Source organism: Apodemus sylvaticus, chromosome 1, assembly GCF_947179515.1.
Source record: "Apodemus sylvaticus chromosome 1, mApoSyl1.1, whole genome shotgun sequence".
Classification (NCBI taxonomy): Eukaryota; Metazoa; Chordata; class Mammalia; order Rodentia; family Muridae; genus Apodemus; species Apodemus sylvaticus.
Genome location: NC_067472.1, coordinates 201,351,508 through 201,369,909, shown reverse-complemented (window position 1 = coordinate 201,369,909; position 18,402 = coordinate 201,351,508). Strand labels below are relative to the sequence as shown.

The following is an 18,402-nucleotide window of genomic DNA, read 5'->3' as shown; positions in this document are numbered from 1 at the left end:
GTGCTCCCCTCCCCGTGCTCCCCATCCCCGGTCCTCCTCTCCTCATGCTCCCCTCCCCGTGCCCCCCTCTCCCCCCTCTCCCCGTGCTCCACCCATTCCCGATGCCCTCCATCCCCCTTCCTGACTTCCCACCCTTGATACTCATTCCTCTTCATCCCGTTTGCCTCCCTCGCGGGGCCCAGGTGGGACGGGACGAGGCTCTCACGAAGCCCACCGCTGATAGAAGGTGGTTCACACTCCTGTCGTTCTGAGGGCTGGGTGTGGTTATGACCGCCAACCTCCCCATTTTGCAGATGGGCACACTGAGCCCCAATGGGGCTCCACTTCTCCACAGCTCCCGTAAACAGGGGTGTGAACCCCAGCAGCCAAGCACGCACTCATAGCTGCTCTCGTCACTTCGGGCATTGGTGAGTCAGATGGGCGCCGCTGGGGCAAAGGCATCCGTTCTTTCCCAGGGGTCTGTTGGGTTGGTGCTTTATTTTATTTTACTTTACTTTATTTTATTTTACTTTATTTTATTTCATTTTATTTTATTGTCAAGAGTTTGAATTGTTGCTGCCCCCTGGCTGTGTGACCTGGAATTAATGTCTTGACTTGTCTGTGCCTCACCTATAATCTGGGAATAGAACTGAGCTCAGCCCACGGGACAGCGACTCCGGTGGGCGGGAGTGGGTGTCCTCGGGAGGACGGGCGGGAGACACAGGGTCTCCTTAAGTGCCAGGACTAAACAGAAGCGGACAGCTCGGATCAGGGATGGGCCTCCCGGGGTGGCCTATGGCGGTCCTCCTGTCACCTTATCGCCCAGGCGCCCTGCACAAGCCCGGCTCTTCCTCCCCGCACCCCTGTGGGTCCCCACTGTGCCACCAGACAGGAAGCTCGGGCAGGTGGAGCGGATTCAGAGAGCCCGGTGGTCCTCGTGTCTGAGGACTGAGGCCGGTTCATGTCCTCCCGACCTGGGACACTGGACCCCCGCAGCCCACGGACAGGACTGTGGCTTCACTCAGTCACCGAGGGACAACGCCCCAAGTCCTTCCACGTGCAGACGCCGCACCCCTCACGGCTCAGGCCAAGCCAATGGGAAGCGTCTGCCTCTGGATCCCACCCCCGAATGGAGAGAAGACCCCGCCCACAGGGAATTAAGAGCCTGAGTTATTTCCCCAAAGCCTGTCCGGGAGTGTGTGTCTTACGGAGCCCTAAAGCCTTGGGGACAGAGTTCTCTGCGAGGCTGGAGGCCGCTCAGGCCTATGGCACAACTTCCTGCTCGGTGGCCCGCCCCTCCCCCTCCCGTGCCCCCACCTCGGCTTCCAGCCCCCACCCCCGCTGTGCCCCGCCTGCCTGTTGCACCCCCTAGGCCTGGCAGCCTGCATGCGCTGTTCCAGCTTCCCGTCTCCCTCGGAGAGCTGCAAGGCTTTGGCCACTCAGCTAGGTCAGAGGCCTGCGGAGCCCTGCGGATAGCACCCCCTCGTTCACGGCCCGGCACACCCCCACCTCCCCATTTCTGTCCCTTTCTAGACAATCTTTATATAGGTTAGAACCGGCTCAGCTGGCACCTCCTCCAGGTGGCCCTCCCTGACTCCATGGTTCCCTCATCCCAGCCCTGCCTACTCTGGTCTCTGGATGGGGGCGGTCTGTGGGTCTCCTCGACTAGTTCCCCACACGGAGCGCTCCTGGTCACCAGGGTGTGGCCAGCTGCTCTATCCACGAATCCCTGCTTCAGAGACAGACCCTGTCTTCAAAAAGAAAAGCTGGATTCGGGGGTGCACCCTGGTAGGCTGTCGGTGTTCCAATGTGTGACGGAACTGAGTGAGTGACAGAGAGGAATCGGGGAAGGGGAAAAGCAGGGACCGAGCCGAGGACGGCGTGGGTGGACATGGTCAAAGCACACGCAGTGTCACAGTCGCAAGGAACACAGTAAAACTTTTTTGTTTTTGGTTGTCTGAGACAGGGTTTCTCTGTGTAGCTCTGGCTGTCCTGAAACTCACTCTGTAGACCAGACTGGCCTCGAACTCAGAAATCCGCCTGCCTCTGCCTCCAAGTGCTGGGATCAAAGGTGTGCACCACCACCGCCCAGCTAAAACATGTTTTTAATGGAGAGCAGTCAAATGATGCCCAGTGTCAACCTCTGGGTTTATTGTGTTAGAGTTTCCCTGGAGATGATAACTTTCCATTTTGGAGGGTAATGTCTTCTTTATTGTTATTGTTATTATTATTATTATCATCATCATCATCATTAAATTTATTTATTTGAGATATTTTCTCTGTAGCTCTGGCTGATCTGGAGTTGAGTCTGTAGACCAATCTGGCCTTGACCTCAGAGATCCACCTGCCTCTGCCTCCCACAGAGCGCTAGGATTAAAGGTATAGCTACCAACCACCTGCCCTGGAAACCTCTTTAGACACAGGATGTAAAGCAAAGTGTGACAAGAGGAAGTCCTGGGGGAGGGTGGGTGTGAAAGCCTCCATCCTGGAGATGAAGGTCCTTAAGACAGGAAGCCAGCAACTGAAAACAGCTTCGAGAGGAAGTCCCTGGACCGGCTGTAGGGTCTTGGTAAGCACACTCCAGGGGCGGCTGCGGACCAGTTTCTCAGCCAAGCCCTGCGGAGAGGGCGCGCAGGCAAACCTGAGGATTCTGGCCACAGCCCCAGCAAGGCTCGCACGGCTCTGGAAGGCCTTGCTCTTCTCCCCTAAAACTGTTAGATCGCATTCCTAAAACTAGCTACCAAAGTCTGCTCCTATATTTAGCTGCTTCCTCCCCCTGAGGCTGACATCTAGAACTGAAGGCCAGCAGTCAAAGTCTCCCTTTGTCTGCCCTAATTAACATGGCCAATTAAAATTTAACACCTCATCTTAAAGCTAGGTTTCCCCTGTACCTTTATAAATAGTCGTTTTCCCATGGGTCACCTCCGTTTCCTTTCTCCCCAGAGGCGGTCCTTTGTTCCTCTGGGATGTTTCCCTGTCCCCCTCGTTCCCCTCCCATTCTTGGCTGAGAACTTGGCCTTGGGGTGTCCTGTGCGGAAGCTGAGGCACCAGAAAAGGTACTCCTGGTGCTCCATGCTGTGCTCCAGGTCCCCAGCTCTGTGAGCTGTTACTTGTGCTGGCACTGGCTTTGGTGGTGAAGCTGTCTTTGAGCCCCCTCTGTTCCTGTTAGTAACTCCTCATTTATGTAAGTAACCCCAAGAAAACCCCTCCCTTCACCAAGTTGGGCTTTGGTGGTGATAGGGGAGGGTATCGGCTAAGGACCCCAGGACCAAGTCTGTCATATTATACAGTGGGTTAATGAAGGGCTGGGGAGATGGCGGCCTGTGGATAAAGCACTCTGAGCCGTGAGAGGACCAGTGCTGGGACCTTTTGGACGCACTGTACAAGTCAGGCAGAAGGCCTGGGAGGTGACAGGGAGTTGGCGGCGGGCCCTAGAGCACGCTGGCCAGCTAGGCGAGAATCGGGGCTTTGGGTTCACCTGAGAAACCCTGCCTCAGTGAACGAGGTGGGAAGCCATCGATGAAGATCGATCAGGGTCTGGCCTTCATATTTACATAGACACACATGCAGACAGTCATGCAGATATGCACGAGAGAAAATTAAAAAATTAAAAAAAAAGGCTAATAAGCCACAGCCTACCATGTAGAAGAAAACATGGAGTGACATTTTGGCTCTAAAGATCTGGTGTGGCTACAGGAAGTCAGCCGCAGACCCATGTGGATACAAGTGTCCTGGGGACACTTACGGCTCAGTGAGACAGTCACCGGCTCAGAGACCAGCTCTTGGCTATGCACAGGTACACGCCCAGCTGATTTGGGGACAGTCACCAGATAAATAGCTTCTCCCCAGTTCCGCATGGCTTCCCATTCAAGGTCCAGCTCAGCCAGCACTGGCTCTGGGTCCGTGATCGCCACCCACTGCAGGGTCACAGGGTAGTTAAGGTCACTGTAGATTATGCCCTTCAAAGACTCTGGGAAAGTCACCAGTGGGGTCAGACTGGGGTTGTCTGTGGGAACAAAGAGCGAGCCCTCCAGGTAACATCCCAAAGACATTGGCATCTCTTCTGACCCACACAGTTACATGCACATGCATTCATTCATTCACATATTCGTTCACTCATGCATTCATTCACCCTCTGTCATGCATGCATTGTTAGTACAGCCCCACTGGGGCTCACAAGCTCCTGTGCTCCACTGCATGTGGCCATTATAGTGTCAGTAGTCACAGAATTAATTATACTAGTAATAATAATACCAGGCTACTAAGCATTCAGTACATTTAGGCACAATTATATTAAGCTATTTCTCTAATAACTGAGGAAACTTTTGCTTGATTGCATTGTTTTGTTTTTATACTGAGTCTCACTGTAGAGCTCCGACTGTTCTGGAACTTGCTATGTGGACCAGGCTGCCTTCAAACAGACAGAGATCTGCCTGCCTCTGCCTCCTGAGTGCTGGGATTAAAGGCCACATTCACCAAACATAACTGTTTTGTTTTAAGATTTCTTTATTATACTTCTTAAAAACGTAATGCTATTTTATGTGTGTTTGTGAGGGGTTGGAGGAATCATAAAGATGTCCGAAGACAATGTGTGGGAGCCGGTTCCCTCCTCCTACCACGTGGTCCTGAGGACCGAACTCAGCCCACAGGACTTGGAGACAAGTGCTTTTTACTCACTGACACACTGGGGAATCCTGGCAGGGGCTCTACCACTGAACCACACCCCCCAGCCCCTCACTGGGGGATTCTAGGCAGGGGCTCTACCACTGAGCCACGCCCCCAGCCCCTCACTGGGGGATTCTAGGCAGGGGCTCTACCACTGAGCCACGCCCCCAGCCCCTCACTGGGGATTCTAGGCGGGGCTCTACCACTGAGCCACGCCCCCAGCCCCTCACTGGGGATTCTAGGCGGGGCTCTACCACTGAGCCACGCCCCCAGCCCCTCACTGGGGATTCTAGGCAGGGGCTCTAGCACTGAGCCACGCCCCCAGCCCCTCACTGGGGATTCTAGGAGGGGCTCTACCACTGAGCCACGCCCCCAGCCCCTCACTGGGGATTCTAGGCGGGGCTCTACCACTGAGCCACGCCCCCATCCCCTCACTGGGGATTCTAGGCGGGGCTCTACCACTGAGCCACGCCCCCAGCCCCTCACTGGGGATTCTAGGCGGGGCTCTACCACTGAGCCACGCCCCCAGCCCCTCACTGGGGATTCTAGGCGGGGGCTCTAGCACTGAGCCACGCCCCCAGCCCCTCACTGGGGGATTCTAGGCGGGGCTCTACCACTGAGCCACGCCCCCAGCCCCTCACTGGGGGATTCTAGGCGGGGCTCTACCACTGAGCCACGCCCCCAACCCCTCACTGGGGGATTCTAGGCGGGGCTCTACCACTGAGCCCTATTGTAGCCTTACTTCTGCTCTTTAAGACAGATCTCAATGAGTTAGTTTTTCAGGTGGGTGACCCTCCTGGGTCTCCCTCTTGTTGTATATTGCTAAATGAAACCATCTACTAGGTTACAGAAAATACAGGCCCCTCACCAGGTGCTAGCTAGCTCTTAACCTCTAGGACTTGCCACACAAATGTCATTTTTAAAACATAGGGTGTAGCCGGGCAGTGGTGGCACACGCCTGTAATCCCAGCACTCTGATAGGCAGAGGCAGGTTGGTTTCTGAGTTCGAGGCCAGCCTGGTCTACAGAGTGACTTCCAGGACAGCCAGGGCTACACAGAGAAACCTTGTCTCGAAAAAACCAAATAAAAAAAACCAAACCAAGCAACCAAACAAACAAAACATAGGGTGTGTGTTTGAGGCAGAATCCCATGTGTCCAAGGTTAGCCTCAAACACACAATATAGCCTGGGACTTTGATCTTCCTGCTTTGGCTTCCTAAGTGCTGAGGTTGCTGGCCTGTGTCACCATTCCCACTGTTTGGATTACTTTTTTTTTCCCTGTCACATTGACTCAAGCTAAAGTTTTTGGGAAAGTGGGAACCTCCATTTAGAAAATACCTCTAGGAGACTGGCTCATAGGCAAGTCCATGGGATCACCTCTTTCTTTTTGTCCTTGATACAGGGTTTCTCAGCGTAACCATGGCTACTCTGGAACTCTCTCTGTAGACCAGGCTGGCCTTGAACTCAGATACACCTGCCTCTGCCTCCCAAGTCCCAGACACCATTGCCTGGTGTCCTTTTCTTGATTACTGATTGAAATGAAAGGTTCCAGCTCCTAGGAGCAGCGCTGCCTCTGAGAGGGAAAGCAGGTGAGCATGGAGAACAGCTCAGTAAACACTGACCCTCCACGGTCTCTGCCTCAGGTCCGGCCTCCACGTTCCTGCCCTGACTTCCGTCTGTCATGAACAGTTACCTGCATAAAGCTTCTCTTCCCTCCCTAAGTTGCCTGGTGATTAGGTTTCATCACAGCAGTAGAAACCCTAACTGCAAGACCTGACTTTAAACTTCCATTCTTTATAAATTATCCAGTTTCAGCTAGTCTCTGACAGGAAGAGAAAGCAGTCTAACACAGGGGTGACTGACAACACCCGAGAGATGTCCCGTTGGCCCTGAGGGGAGTCTGATTTCTGAGCACTGGGGCCCTCTCCATGGGCCCCACTCACGCTTGACTTGACTGTATTCTGTCAGACTTCTGTGGGACTTGACAGCGTCCGGAACCTCGGTGTGACCCTCTGGGCTTTGAGCTGAGACATCCCTGAGGACCAAGCTATCTTCAGTGTGCGGCACCTCTCGGCTAGTGCGAGGACATCCCGGGAGGCCCTCAGGAGAGGACGCGGCTGGTGGCTGGACTTTAGACTCTCGGGACCAAGAAGTGCTGAGATCTCCCTCAAGGGCTCCAGGGACGGACAGGCGGGTGCCAGCTCCTTCCATTTGGGGCACGTTGGAGGAGGCAGGAAGGAGGAGGGACAGCGAGGGACAAGTGGCACACAGGCGGCACACTGCCTGCAAGCGAGCCAATGTTACAGATGCTGGAGAAGGTGTTAGCATGAAGGAAGTGTTTGAAGCCCTGGCCCCCACAGGGGGGCGCTGTTCGGGAGAGGTCACAGAACCTCTAGGAGAGTGATTTTCAACCTGTGGGTCGTGACCCTCTGGGTCGAACGACTCCTTCGCAGGGATCACAGATATCCTGCATATCAGATATTTACATTATTATTCATCACAGTAGTAGCAAAGCTACAGTTATGGCATATATAAAGCTATTCTGGTTGGGGTCACCACAACATGAGGAACTACATTAAAGGGCTGTAGTTTTAGGAGGGTTGAGAACAATTGATCTATGATATAGAGTCTTACAGGCGGAAGTGCATCACAGGGGCGGGCTTACAGGCGGAAGTGCATCACGGGGGCGGGCCTTCAGCGTTTATAGCATGGCCTTACTTCTTCTAGTCCTCCCCTTCTTGTGTGTGATAGGAAATGTGACTAACCAGCTCCTGACCCTAAGTCCATGATTTCCCGGACTGGCTGCCAGCCTTCCCTATGCGATGGATCCCCCATAAGCCCTTGTTGTTCCTAACGTGCTTGTTGGGCTATTTTATCACAGCAACAGAAGAGTATCAATACGAGTGATAGAAAGGCTCGGTGTGGTGGCTACAGCTGGGATCCATCCCTTGGTGGCTAGAGACAACCACAGGAGTTCAAAGGCAACCGCATACCAGACTGAGGGCAAGCCTGGGCTACATGAGGCCCCATCCCAAACAAAAGGGCATTGGTTCTTTTTGTTGATATTGTTGTTTTATAGATAGGGCTTCACTGTGTAGTCCAGGCTATCCAGGTTGACTTGAAGCTCACTTGTGGCAATCTTCCCGACAGCCTTGTGTGTGTGTGTGTGTGTGTGCGTGTGTGTGTGTGCGCGCGCGCGCTCATCAAGGCCAGAAGAGAGTATCGGATACCCTAGGTCTGGTTTTACGGGTGTTGGGTCTCAGGCAGTGAAAGGGTTAACTCAGGAACTTTAGAAAGGTCAGAGGCTAAGTTACATTCCTCAGACCACATGGGGAGGGGGAGACCGACCTAAGGGTGGGGACGCATTCTGAAGGACTGACTGTTGTCCACTTACCTCACCATCTAACAACCAATTTGTCTGAATGCAACACTGCTCTGCCAATCACCCTGTGCTCAATGGCGGTGGCCGTGAGGAGGGCATAAAGGCCCGGGCGGCACGAGGGTCGAGGTCACTCTCTCTCAGATGCATGCTAGTTTTTTAAAAACAAAACTTCCTCATGCGTTTTTCATTGATTTCCATCTCCGTGTGGTCCACTCAGGGGTCGGTAAGATAAGACCGGTCGAGTCGTACACTTGGTGCATTGGCCGGGGAACTGACCTCCTGTGGGGACACCGTGGGGTAGCGGATCGGATCGGATCGGAGGTCTTGAGCACGGTAACACTGTGGCTTGTTTCCTGTCTGTCTTGCTGTCTGTCACGCTGATTGTCTGAATCTGTAAGCATGTCTGAACTTTTGGTTTGTTTGCAAGCATCTGATAGGCTGCAGGCTCCGAGAGCCTACAGTGTAGGTGCTGTGAGCTCTACCTGCAGACGAGCCAAAGGTCGAGACCCAGGGGAGGGCCGGGCGAGCTCTGCTCCTTCTGAAAACGGCAGGGCAGTGACAGTGGGAGTAGAGTGGAGCGAGTGGTGCTCAGATCTGGTTTATCCGGTTCCTGCCCCGGGCAGGGGCTCCTGCTATCTGTAACTGGGCTCATCCCTGCTTTCTCTGCGTGAGTTAGTGTCTTGTTCTGTGTCTCTGGACCTGGATGTCCGCCTGTGGCGGGGCCAAGCTGTTTTTCTCTGTTTGTTTATTGGTATTTTGTTCTGTGTTTTTGGACTTAGACTGACGACGTTGTTTGGACGTTAGACGTAGACTTACAGAGCACCAAAATCGGTCGCATGACTCAAGCACTCCAAGTTGAAACAAAGGCGAGACAGAACACTGAGGACCCCTGGTGGGGAAAGTAAGTCTTAACAAGATACTCAAGGCAGCGCCGTGCGGGCATTCTGGGTTTAAGCTGGTACAGATGGATGAGTACATCAACTGTGTTAAGTTAGGATAAAGATCGTTCATTTAATTTGTTTTAAATTGTTTTGATTTTCATAACGGGTGTGATGTTGTGCTTTGTGGTACTATTAGTCCTCTGCGAGAGAGGTCAAAATAAAGGGTTGTTCTGGTTCCTGGCTCAAGGCTAGGCTGATTTGGAAAAAAGGATTTTGTCTTTGTGTTTTTAAAAAAGGGTGATTAGGCTCTGGACATCTTCCAGAGCTATTTAGATTAGAAATGATAGAGGGAGACCTCCAGAGGACTAGATTCCAGAATATCAAACAAAAAATCGATCTTTGTGATACTAAAATTTTGTTTACATACACACACACACACACACACATATATATATAAAACAGAAAATATAGAGCCAGATTGAGCTCCTCATCAAACGTGTCGAGTTTGAGGAGGCCTGATGCTGAATGACCTGATTTAACCCCTGTGGGCCTGGACTTCAGCTGGATCCAGACAAGACGCAGAAATCGGGGACCAACCAACTCCCCCATTCTCCCTACCCTTCCCCCACCGTCTTATTAATATGTCGGTGCCCATACTCAGCTTGAAGAAGTTACAAAGAGTTGTCAATCCAGTTCCCTGGGATTTGGGGCTGGAGAGGGTTGTTATTGTCTTTCTAGGGAATCTAGAAATAGTCAGATTTGAAACAGAGAGGAAATGAGATTGAATTATAGCCATAATTTCATTAGGTAAAATTTCATCTTGTAAAAATCCTTTTAATTGTTACTAAGTTAAAGTCAAAAGTTTTTATTGGGTACAAAATTTATTTTGATTCATTATCAAGGGTTTCACTGGTATAAATTTATTCTTTTGATACTAAATATTTAAAAGTACAGGGTTTAGACCCAGTCAGTCCTTCTTTGTGTTTTTTTTTGTTGTTGTTGTTGTTTTTTTTTTTGTAACAGATCTGAAATGTTTAAGCCTGTGAGTTTAGGGCCAAATAACAAATAAAGGCTCTGAGTTTATTGTTAGGGTATTTTCAAGATTTTAATAAAAACAGCTGAAAGTTCTCAAGACTCAACAGTTCAGAGATGCTTTTGATAGATAGTCTTCAAAGGCGTCGGAAGTCCACAGAATGTGACATTTTATGTTATATATTTTCAGTTAATATTGGTCACTCTCGGATTTCTGACAGGGTTGAAGACTTAGTCTCATAGTCAGTCCAAGCTGTTTAACTTTGAGAAATCTGATAGAGATGGTTTTCAGATGACATAAAATTTATAGCCAAGACACGAGTCAGGTGTTAATTCTTCTAGTCTTCTAAGATAGGACAGGGAACAAGGGCTCTGTTTGATTGACATCTCTAGGTCGATCCTATACTTTATAACTTACAAAATGGTAGTAGTTATGCTCAATTTACACTTAAAGAGAAAGTTTTTTAGGCTCAATTTATACTTAGAAAGTTTTTATTAAACAGAAAAGGCAAAATGCTACAAGATTTCCTGTCCATTCACACTGAGGCAGCGAGAGGCCAGTGATTGGAGGAGAGAGGAGGAGGGGCTAGGGAGAGGGAGGAGGAAGAGAGGACCACAGGAGCGAGCAGAGCAGGAGGAGACCTGAGACCCCCTCCCCTGATACCCAGGTGGCTCCCTCACTAAGGGCATATTTCCACAGAGGCTGATTAATCTCCTTGAGACTGTTTTATTTGTAATATAGGAAGTCAAAAAGAATACGCCCTCAGACTCAGGGGCACCATCAATTGACCGGGCTGCCATGAACAGTGAGCTTCCCCTGACTAGATCTGGCTGGGACTTTAAAATGACAAAAGGTAAGGGGCACCTGAAGGTCCACCACCAGACTCCGTGGGCAGGTCTCACGGGGGCCACATGGCGACCCACAAATTTGACCAAGGTATGTGAGGTTAAACAGGGAGCACAGCCTTTCTGGAGCGGACCACAGAGGCAATGTATATGCTACGACTACTGGGACAATGGTTTTTATAGACCAGGCTAGGAGAGATGTTAGAAAAAAGCTTCAGAGGCCAGAGAGAAAGAGTAAGCCATTCGGAGATTTAGTACAGTTTGCTGAGACATGGAGACAGAGGAGGAGAAGGAGCAGAGAAAAAAAGAAAAAAGAAAAAAAGTCAGAGAAAGAAGCTACAGAGTCCTGGCGGTTAGAAAAAAGACAGAGAAGAGAGAAAAGGAGCAGTGCCCGTACTGTAAGGAGAGAGGCCACTGAGGCACAGTGCGCCCTAACAAATAGAAGCCGGGAGCAGGAAGTCCCAGGCCGTGGGAAAAGTGCCCCAAATTGCAAAGGTTAGCCCTGGGTGAAGACAGTGACTCGGGGAGATGGGGTTCTGACCACCTCCCCCTACCCAGGGTAACTCCGAGAGTGGAAGAGAAATCCACTCAATTCTTGGTGGACACAGGGAGGGGCTCAACACTCGAACCCCCAAGCTGATGGCCCTGTTTCCAAAAGATTTTGGATCCAAGAAGCCACTGACACCGAAATGTATTCATGGACTACCAGAAGAACAGTGGACTTAGGCATGGATGGGTAGCCCATTCATTTAGGGTCACCCCAGACTGGCCCTACCGTCTGTTGGGGCGAAACATGCTCTCCAAAATGGGGGCCCAGATACACGTCCTCTCTGACAGGCTGCAGCTAACTGGTCCAAGAGGAGAGACTGACCCCTGCTGAAAGTCGCTACAGACAGGAGCAGTTTTCTCCATGATGGACAGAGATAAGCAGGCGCTGCTATGGTGGACGGCACAAGTGTCAGCTGGGTAGAAGAATCTTTACCCCCTGGCACGTCAACGCAGAAAGTGGAGCTCGTTGCCCTCACCAGGACCTTGGAACTTGGAACCAGCAAGAAAATTAACACCCACATGGATAGCAGGTATGCCTGTGCCACAGCCCATGTCCACAGGGATATATGCCAAGAGGACTGCTCACATCAGAGGAATCCAACAGGAAATCTCGGACTTCTTAGATGTCCTAATGAAACCAGCAACTGTGAGTATTGCTGTGAGGACGTCAAAAGGGAAGAGACTCAATGGGCAATAACCGGGCAGAGCAAGTGGCTCCGGGAGTGGCTACGCAGGAGCCTATCCCAGTTACGGGCCTGCAGGAGACGCCCACTGGGAAATGGGGCTGAGTTAGGGGATGGCCTCACTGAGAACATGCCGAGGGAGTTTGTACAGCCCCTGACTCGGCCTCACGGAGAACCTCATAAATGGCCAGAAGTTCAGAATTCCACTGTGGAGTTCATCGCTTCCCGAGACTATGCGCTCGGGCCGGCCTCCTTAGCCTGTGGTCTACTTGTTTGTGTCTCATAACGTAGTGGAAGCTGGGTATTTGACAGTTTTATGCCAGTCCTTATTAGAAAACTTAAAGAGCTTCCTGGAGACTCACGAACAAGAATAGGATTCATGACTTTTGACATCAGCACTCAATTTCTATGATTTACAAGAAGGCTTGTCCCAGCCTTGAATGTTGATCGTGTCGGATATAGACGATGCTTGTGTGACCACACCCGATAGTCTGCTTGTGAATCTGTATGAAAGTAAAAAGCTTAGAAAAGACATCACCAAATATGTCATCAATACCAGAGAAACGCACAGGGCCCGAGGACCTGCACTTCAGGCTGCCTTCAAACTAATGCCTCCCACAGGCGGCCGAGTGTCGGTATTTCAGACACAGTTACCTTCCTTAGGGGCAGGACTTCTGCAGTCCAGAAAGATCCGAATCAGAGGTCCAGTACCAAGGTGGTGTGCACCATCTTGGCCCTGCAACTGAGTTTTATTTTTTATTTATTTATTTATTTATTTATTTATTTATTTATTTATTTATTTAGGTTTTTCATGATAGGGTTTCTCTGTGTAGCCCTGGCTGTCCTGGAACTCACTCTGCAAACCAGGCTGGCCTCGAACTCAGAAATCCGCCTGCCTCTGCCTCCCAGAGTGCTGGGATTACAGGTGTGCGCCACCACTGCCCAGCCAGCCCTTGCCATTTTAACCTGGCCCCTCTTGAGATAATCTTTGATGCCCCAACTCTTTGGTGTCCACTGGGCCCTCCCAGGAGGTGTCCCACAACATGAGATTTGGCTCAAACTGCCTTAAATGCTCCAGGCATGCCAGGGACTCCTCACTGCTTCCAGACTGGTGACTGGATCTGTGTAAGACAGCTTCAGGGAACAGTCGCTGGGACCCTGATGGAAGGGACCCTTCCTGGCGTTGCTAGCCACACCCACAGGCCTCAAGGTGGACAGCACGGTGGCCTGGGTGTAGGCTTCCCATGTGAAACCCGCAGATGCCCCGCTCTCCAGACCCCTGCTGGACGGTACAGAATAAACAATCTGCTCAAGCTCACTTGACCTTGATCTTGACTGCCTGGCGGTACCCTTGGATTCTGGGAACAGGCATGCGCATGCAGGAGGGCCTTGGGAAATGACCCACATTGCCAGCATTTGGAAGGACGTGAACAGCCAAGGACTGGAGGGAGGCAGAGGCCCTCTTGGGTCAGGCCCCGTGGAAGGAAGGGCCCCTTCTTATCTTGGCGGAGAGACTTAGGGATGGTGGGAGATGGTGCTGAAGATCCAGAGAGGCCGTAGGCACCGCCCCTGCCCCCCAGGAAGATCCAGAGAGGCCGTAGGCACCGCCCCCCACCTCCCCAGGAAGATCCAGAGAGGCCGTAGGCACCGCCCCTGCCCCCCAGGAAGATCCTTGAGCACAGCCGCTCTCCCTTAGCTGCAGCAGGCACGGGCAAGCACTCGGGCCTGCCTGTCTCTCCTCTCCTTCCTCTGTTCATGCCCAGAGAGCAGCTCTGAAGGGGATGAAGCCCGACCAGAGAGAACAGGAGGGATGTGAGAGGGTCTCCATCCCCCTCACAGTGCAAGCCCTGCCCTGGGGGCAGGAAAGCTTCAAGTCGGAGGGAGCTTATTTATTATTATTATTATTATTATTATTATTATTATTATTTATGTTTTGCTGGTAACTACACAACCCTGGCTGGCCTAGAACTTGCCATCTAGACCAGGCTGGTCTCCAGATTTCCGTGAGCCGCCTGCCTTTGCCTGCTGCGTGCTGGGATGACAGTTGGGCACCACCGCGCCCTCCTCAGGTGGCTTTAGAACGGACAGAACAGAACGGACCTTTTTGTTGTTTCTTTTTGAGATCAGGTCTCAGTATGGAGCCCAGACTGGATCCAAACTTGTCATCTCCCTCCACTTCAGCCTTCCAAGGGCTGGCATCACAGGTCTGGGCCACAACCCCTGGCTCAGAACTTTGAACCAGGAGGGGCAGTTCGTTAGGAGACGCCCTCTCTGTGGTCTACTGTGCTTCAAAGCTCCACTCTCTCCTCCAGGCTGTGTGACCTGGGGAAGCTATGTAACCTCTCTGAGCTGCAGTACCCTGCCCCGCCCCCTCCCCCCTCCCATGAACTGCAGACCCGCTGTGTGGAGGTAAATGTTACTGTCTGAAAGCAGGTAGGTCTGACTGGCAGATAGAGATAAGTTTAGTCCCAGCGACCATGCACTGTGATGGTGAAAGGGTAGAAAATAATACAGCCTAACTCTAATGACCCCAAGAAATCAGGAGTTTAAAATGCTATCTTGCTTTGTTAGAAACTAGGTAAAAGGTCACGTTCCAGAGCCTGCCCTTTGTTTAGACCTAGCAGAAAGGCCTTGAATAGGTGATCCTGGCCCCTTAAGGTAACTGGAAATGAGCTAAGCTTATCTTGCTTCTGTAAACTGCTTACGCCATTACCCCTACGCAGGAGTTCACGCAGCTGTAGACATTCAAGAAAATAGGAAACTAATTGGTCCTGAGCGCGGGTTCCGATAATTTAAACTGATTGGCTTAAAAACTATGGAGTGGTACGAGTCAATTGGCTCTCATTTCACGGGCTCTCTATGCTAAGAAATGATTGGTTTGTGATTCAGGGGCTTTGTTGTAAACTTATAAAAGCTGTTGCAATTCGGCACTCGTGGTCCTCAGTCCTCTAACCCTGCGTGGTGCACGGCTGTGGAACCCAGAATTCTGGAATAAAGAAATCCTCATGCTATTGCATTGAGACCGTTTCTCATGAGAGATTTGGGTGTCGCCTTCTGGGGTGTGGGGTGCTGGGGCACCCTCGGTTTTTTGGGGGGGTCTTACAATGGCTGAAGTTCTCTTGTGATTTTTGTATTAGTGTGTGTGTGTGTGTGTGATGTGAGGGACACAGACGTCAGAAAGCAACTGTGTGAATCTGCTCTCTCCTTCATCTTTACATGGGTTTTGGGGGGATCAAACTCGGGTGCCAGACTTTCATGGCCATTGAGCTATCTCACCGCCTACCCCTAAATCCCCATTACTTTTGTTTTTGAGACAAGCTCTCAGGTAGCCCAGGGCAGCCTTGAGCTCACAGTGTAACCGGGGATGACCTGAACTGAGCCTCCTGCCTCCTCCCTGGTGCTGGGATTCCTGTGTGTACCACCACACCCTGTACAGAGCCACATCGGGTGTCTGGACGGCTGGTAGGAACGTGACATTGGTCAAGGTGAACTTAGAGGGGGATTCCAGGGCAGTCACGATCCTGCTCCACCTAGGGTGGAGTGCTCAGTGTGAAGGTGAAGTTCACTGTTCCTCCAGGTCTACGAATTCCTGAATTAAGCAGGTGACCCGCCCAGTTGCCTGAGCCTTGGAGCCAACAAACAGCCAAACCACTTCCCCAACACACTCCGGAGTGGGGGCGGGGGACGCGCCCCAAACCCATAAATTGTCCCCATTAAAACTTTGGGCCTCGATCAGCAATTGGGTTGTCCTGTCCTCTGCTCTTTTCGCCGCCCCCCATGTATCCCCAGCTTCTCTTCCAGGGACCCAGTTCGCAGTACCTGTGGCAGTTACAATACCCGGTTTCTCTGGGGATGGAAGCCAGGGCCTCCTAAGCTAGGCGAGCACTGGAGTGACTGAGACAGGTTTTCAGGACCCTGGTGTATGAATGTTCTTATTGCTAATTTGTTTGAGACAAGGTCTTGCTGTGTAGTCCTGACTAGTGTGGCCTTCAGTGAGTAGCACAGAATGGCCTCCAATTCGCAGCAATCCTCCTGTTGTAGTCTTCCAGGCTCTGAGATAATGCTGGGCTGTGATAATTTCATTAGGGTCTGGGTGCTGCTCAGGCAGAAAGGGACAGGGCCCTGGAATTCTAATTCTGATCTTTGCCAGTCCCGAGTGATTAGCAGGGGAAGGTCCCTCTCTGATTTTCTAGTTCTTCATGGTAAAAAGAACTCGAACCTCCTCTGAGGCAGGAAGGGTGTGACTGAGGGCAGCAGGTAGAGCCAGGCAGTGGTGGTGGCGGAGGCGGTGGTGGCGGCGGCCACACCTGAGGCCCCAGCGGTGAGAGAGGAGGAGCTACAGCAGGGGGAGGACCTCAGGAAATTCTGAGCTGTGCAGCCCAGTGGGCCTACCTAGCAAGACTATTTTAAAAAGATCCTTCTCCACAACAAAAAATGTTGCTGGCGGATTTGGGGAGCTCATAAGCAGGAGTTCTGTGTTCTGAGCTATGTGGGCTCTATGAGGGTGTCGCTTCTTTGTCTCTAGCCTGCGGTGAAGCCACGTTCTCTTGTGCACCTGTTAGCAGAAGCTTCTCCCAGGCAGATAAGAGTCCTGAAGACAGTTCATGTGGTCTCGTGCACTCGGACCTCTCAGGGGATGCTGGGGAGGAGAACCTCGAGGACCCGCAGGGTCTTTTATGGGGCCCCAGCCACACTCCTCCTCTGCAGACCGGGTCTCTGCCCTTGCCCCACTCCTGCTAAGAGTCCTGCCTCAGCCTCTTCCTCCAGCACCCCTATTAGTGGTGGGAGGGAAGCAGGCCAATCTGTTTTTCAGCGAGAATCCTAGGGTCTCTGCACTCCATAACCAGCTCAGACTGAATGCTGGGGAAGAAGGGTGTGGTCCCACCCCTCACCCTCCTCAGAGGGGACTGAGGCCAAAGTAGATGCCAACTCCATAGGAGGCATCTACTCCTTTTTTTTTTTTAAATTCGATATATTCTTTATTTACATTTCAAATGATATCTCCTTTTCTGGATACCCCCCTCCCGGAAAGTCCCATAAGTCCTCTTCCCTCCCCCTGTTTCCCCATCCACCCCTTCCCACTTCCCTGTCCTGGTATTCCCCTACACTGCTGCACTGAGCCTTTCCAGGACCAGAGGCCACTACTTCCTTCTTCTTGGGCATCATTTGATATGTTAATTGTTTCTTGGGTATTCCAAGCTTCTGGGCTAATATCCGCTTATCAGTGAGTGCATTCCATGTGTGTTCTTTTGTGATTGGGTTACCTCACTTATGATGATATTTTCCAGTTCCACCCATTTGCCTAAGAATTTCATGAATTTATTGTTTTTAATAGCTGAATAGTATTCCATTGTGTAAATATACCACATTTTCTGTATCCATTCCTCTGTTGAGGGACATCTAGGTTCTTTCCAGCTTCTGGCTATTATAAATAGGGCTGCTATGAATATAGTGGAGCATGTGTCCTTATTACCTGCTGGGAAATCGTCTGGGTATATGCCCAGGAGTATAGCAGGGTCCTCCTGTAGTACCATGCCCAGCTTTCTGAGGAACAACTAGACAGATTTCCAGAGTGGTTGTACCAGTTTGCAACCCCACCAGCAGTGGAGGAGTGTTCCTCTTTCTCCACATCCTGGCCAGCACCTGTTTTCTCCTGAGTTTTTTGTTTTTGTTGTTGTTTTTTTGTATTTGATTTTTTTTTTTTTTTTTTTGAGACAGGGTTTCTCTGTGTAGCCCTGGCTGTCCTGGAACTCACTCTGTAGACCAGGCTGGACTTGAACTCAGAAATCTGCCTGCCTCTGCCTCCCAAGTGCTGGGATTACAGGTGTGCGCCACCACCGCCCGGCTCTCCTGAGTTTTTCATCTTAGCCATTCTGACTGGTGTGAGGTGAAATCTCAGAGTTGTTTTGATTTGCATTTCCCTAATGACTAATGATGTTCAACATTTCTTAAGGTGCTTCTCAGTCATTTGAAATTCTTCAGGTGAAAATTCTTTGTTTAGCTCTGTACCCCATTTTTAATAGGGCTACTTGGCTCTCTTGAGTCTACCCTCTTGAAGTCTTTGTATATATTGGACATTAGCCCTCTGTGGGATTGGGGCCTACTCCTTAACTGCACTGCCAAGTTCTCTATCAGTCAGCTCTGAGCCCAGCTCTTCTCTGGAAAAGGATCTTCAGAGAGACATGGCCCCAGGGCCAGAACATTCCAGGCACTTGGTTAGGTGATGGGAGAATGGCCATGGCTGCTAAAATTGAGCTATTTTGTTTGGGATTGTCTTTAGTGGTGTGTGTGTGTGTGTGTGTGTGTGTGTGTGTGTGTGTGTCATGTCTGGGATCAAAGACTCTCAGTTGGGGACTTGCCTCCATTAGATTGGCCTGTGGGCATAT

At 51.2% G+C, this 18,402-nt stretch overlaps 2 protein-coding genes across 2 annotated transcripts in view; one reads left to right on the top strand and one right to left on the bottom strand.

The window, feature by feature from the left end:
- Positions 1-557: 557 nt before the first annotated feature.
- On the bottom strand, positions 558-6,869 carry Igsf23 (immunoglobulin superfamily member 23). Its single transcript, XM_052166467.1, is given in 6 exon segments — positions 558-772; positions 2,533-2,690; positions 3,692-3,763; positions 3,766-3,865; positions 3,867-3,985; positions 6,692-6,869. Coding segments are annotated over 6 exon segments (750 nt in total). The 5' UTR covers positions 6,855-6,869; the 3' UTR covers positions 558-634.
- A 3,981-nt stretch (positions 6,870-10,850) lies between these two features.
- Ceacam20 (CEA cell adhesion molecule 20) overlaps positions 10,851-18,402 on the top strand; it is a 43,752-nt gene continuing 36,200 nt past the window's right edge. The window contains exon 1 of the mRNA XM_052166376.1: positions 10,851-10,875. Coding sequence (XP_052022336.1) covers positions 10,851-10,875 — 25 coding nt within the window. The remainder of the gene's footprint in view (positions 10,876-18,402) is intronic.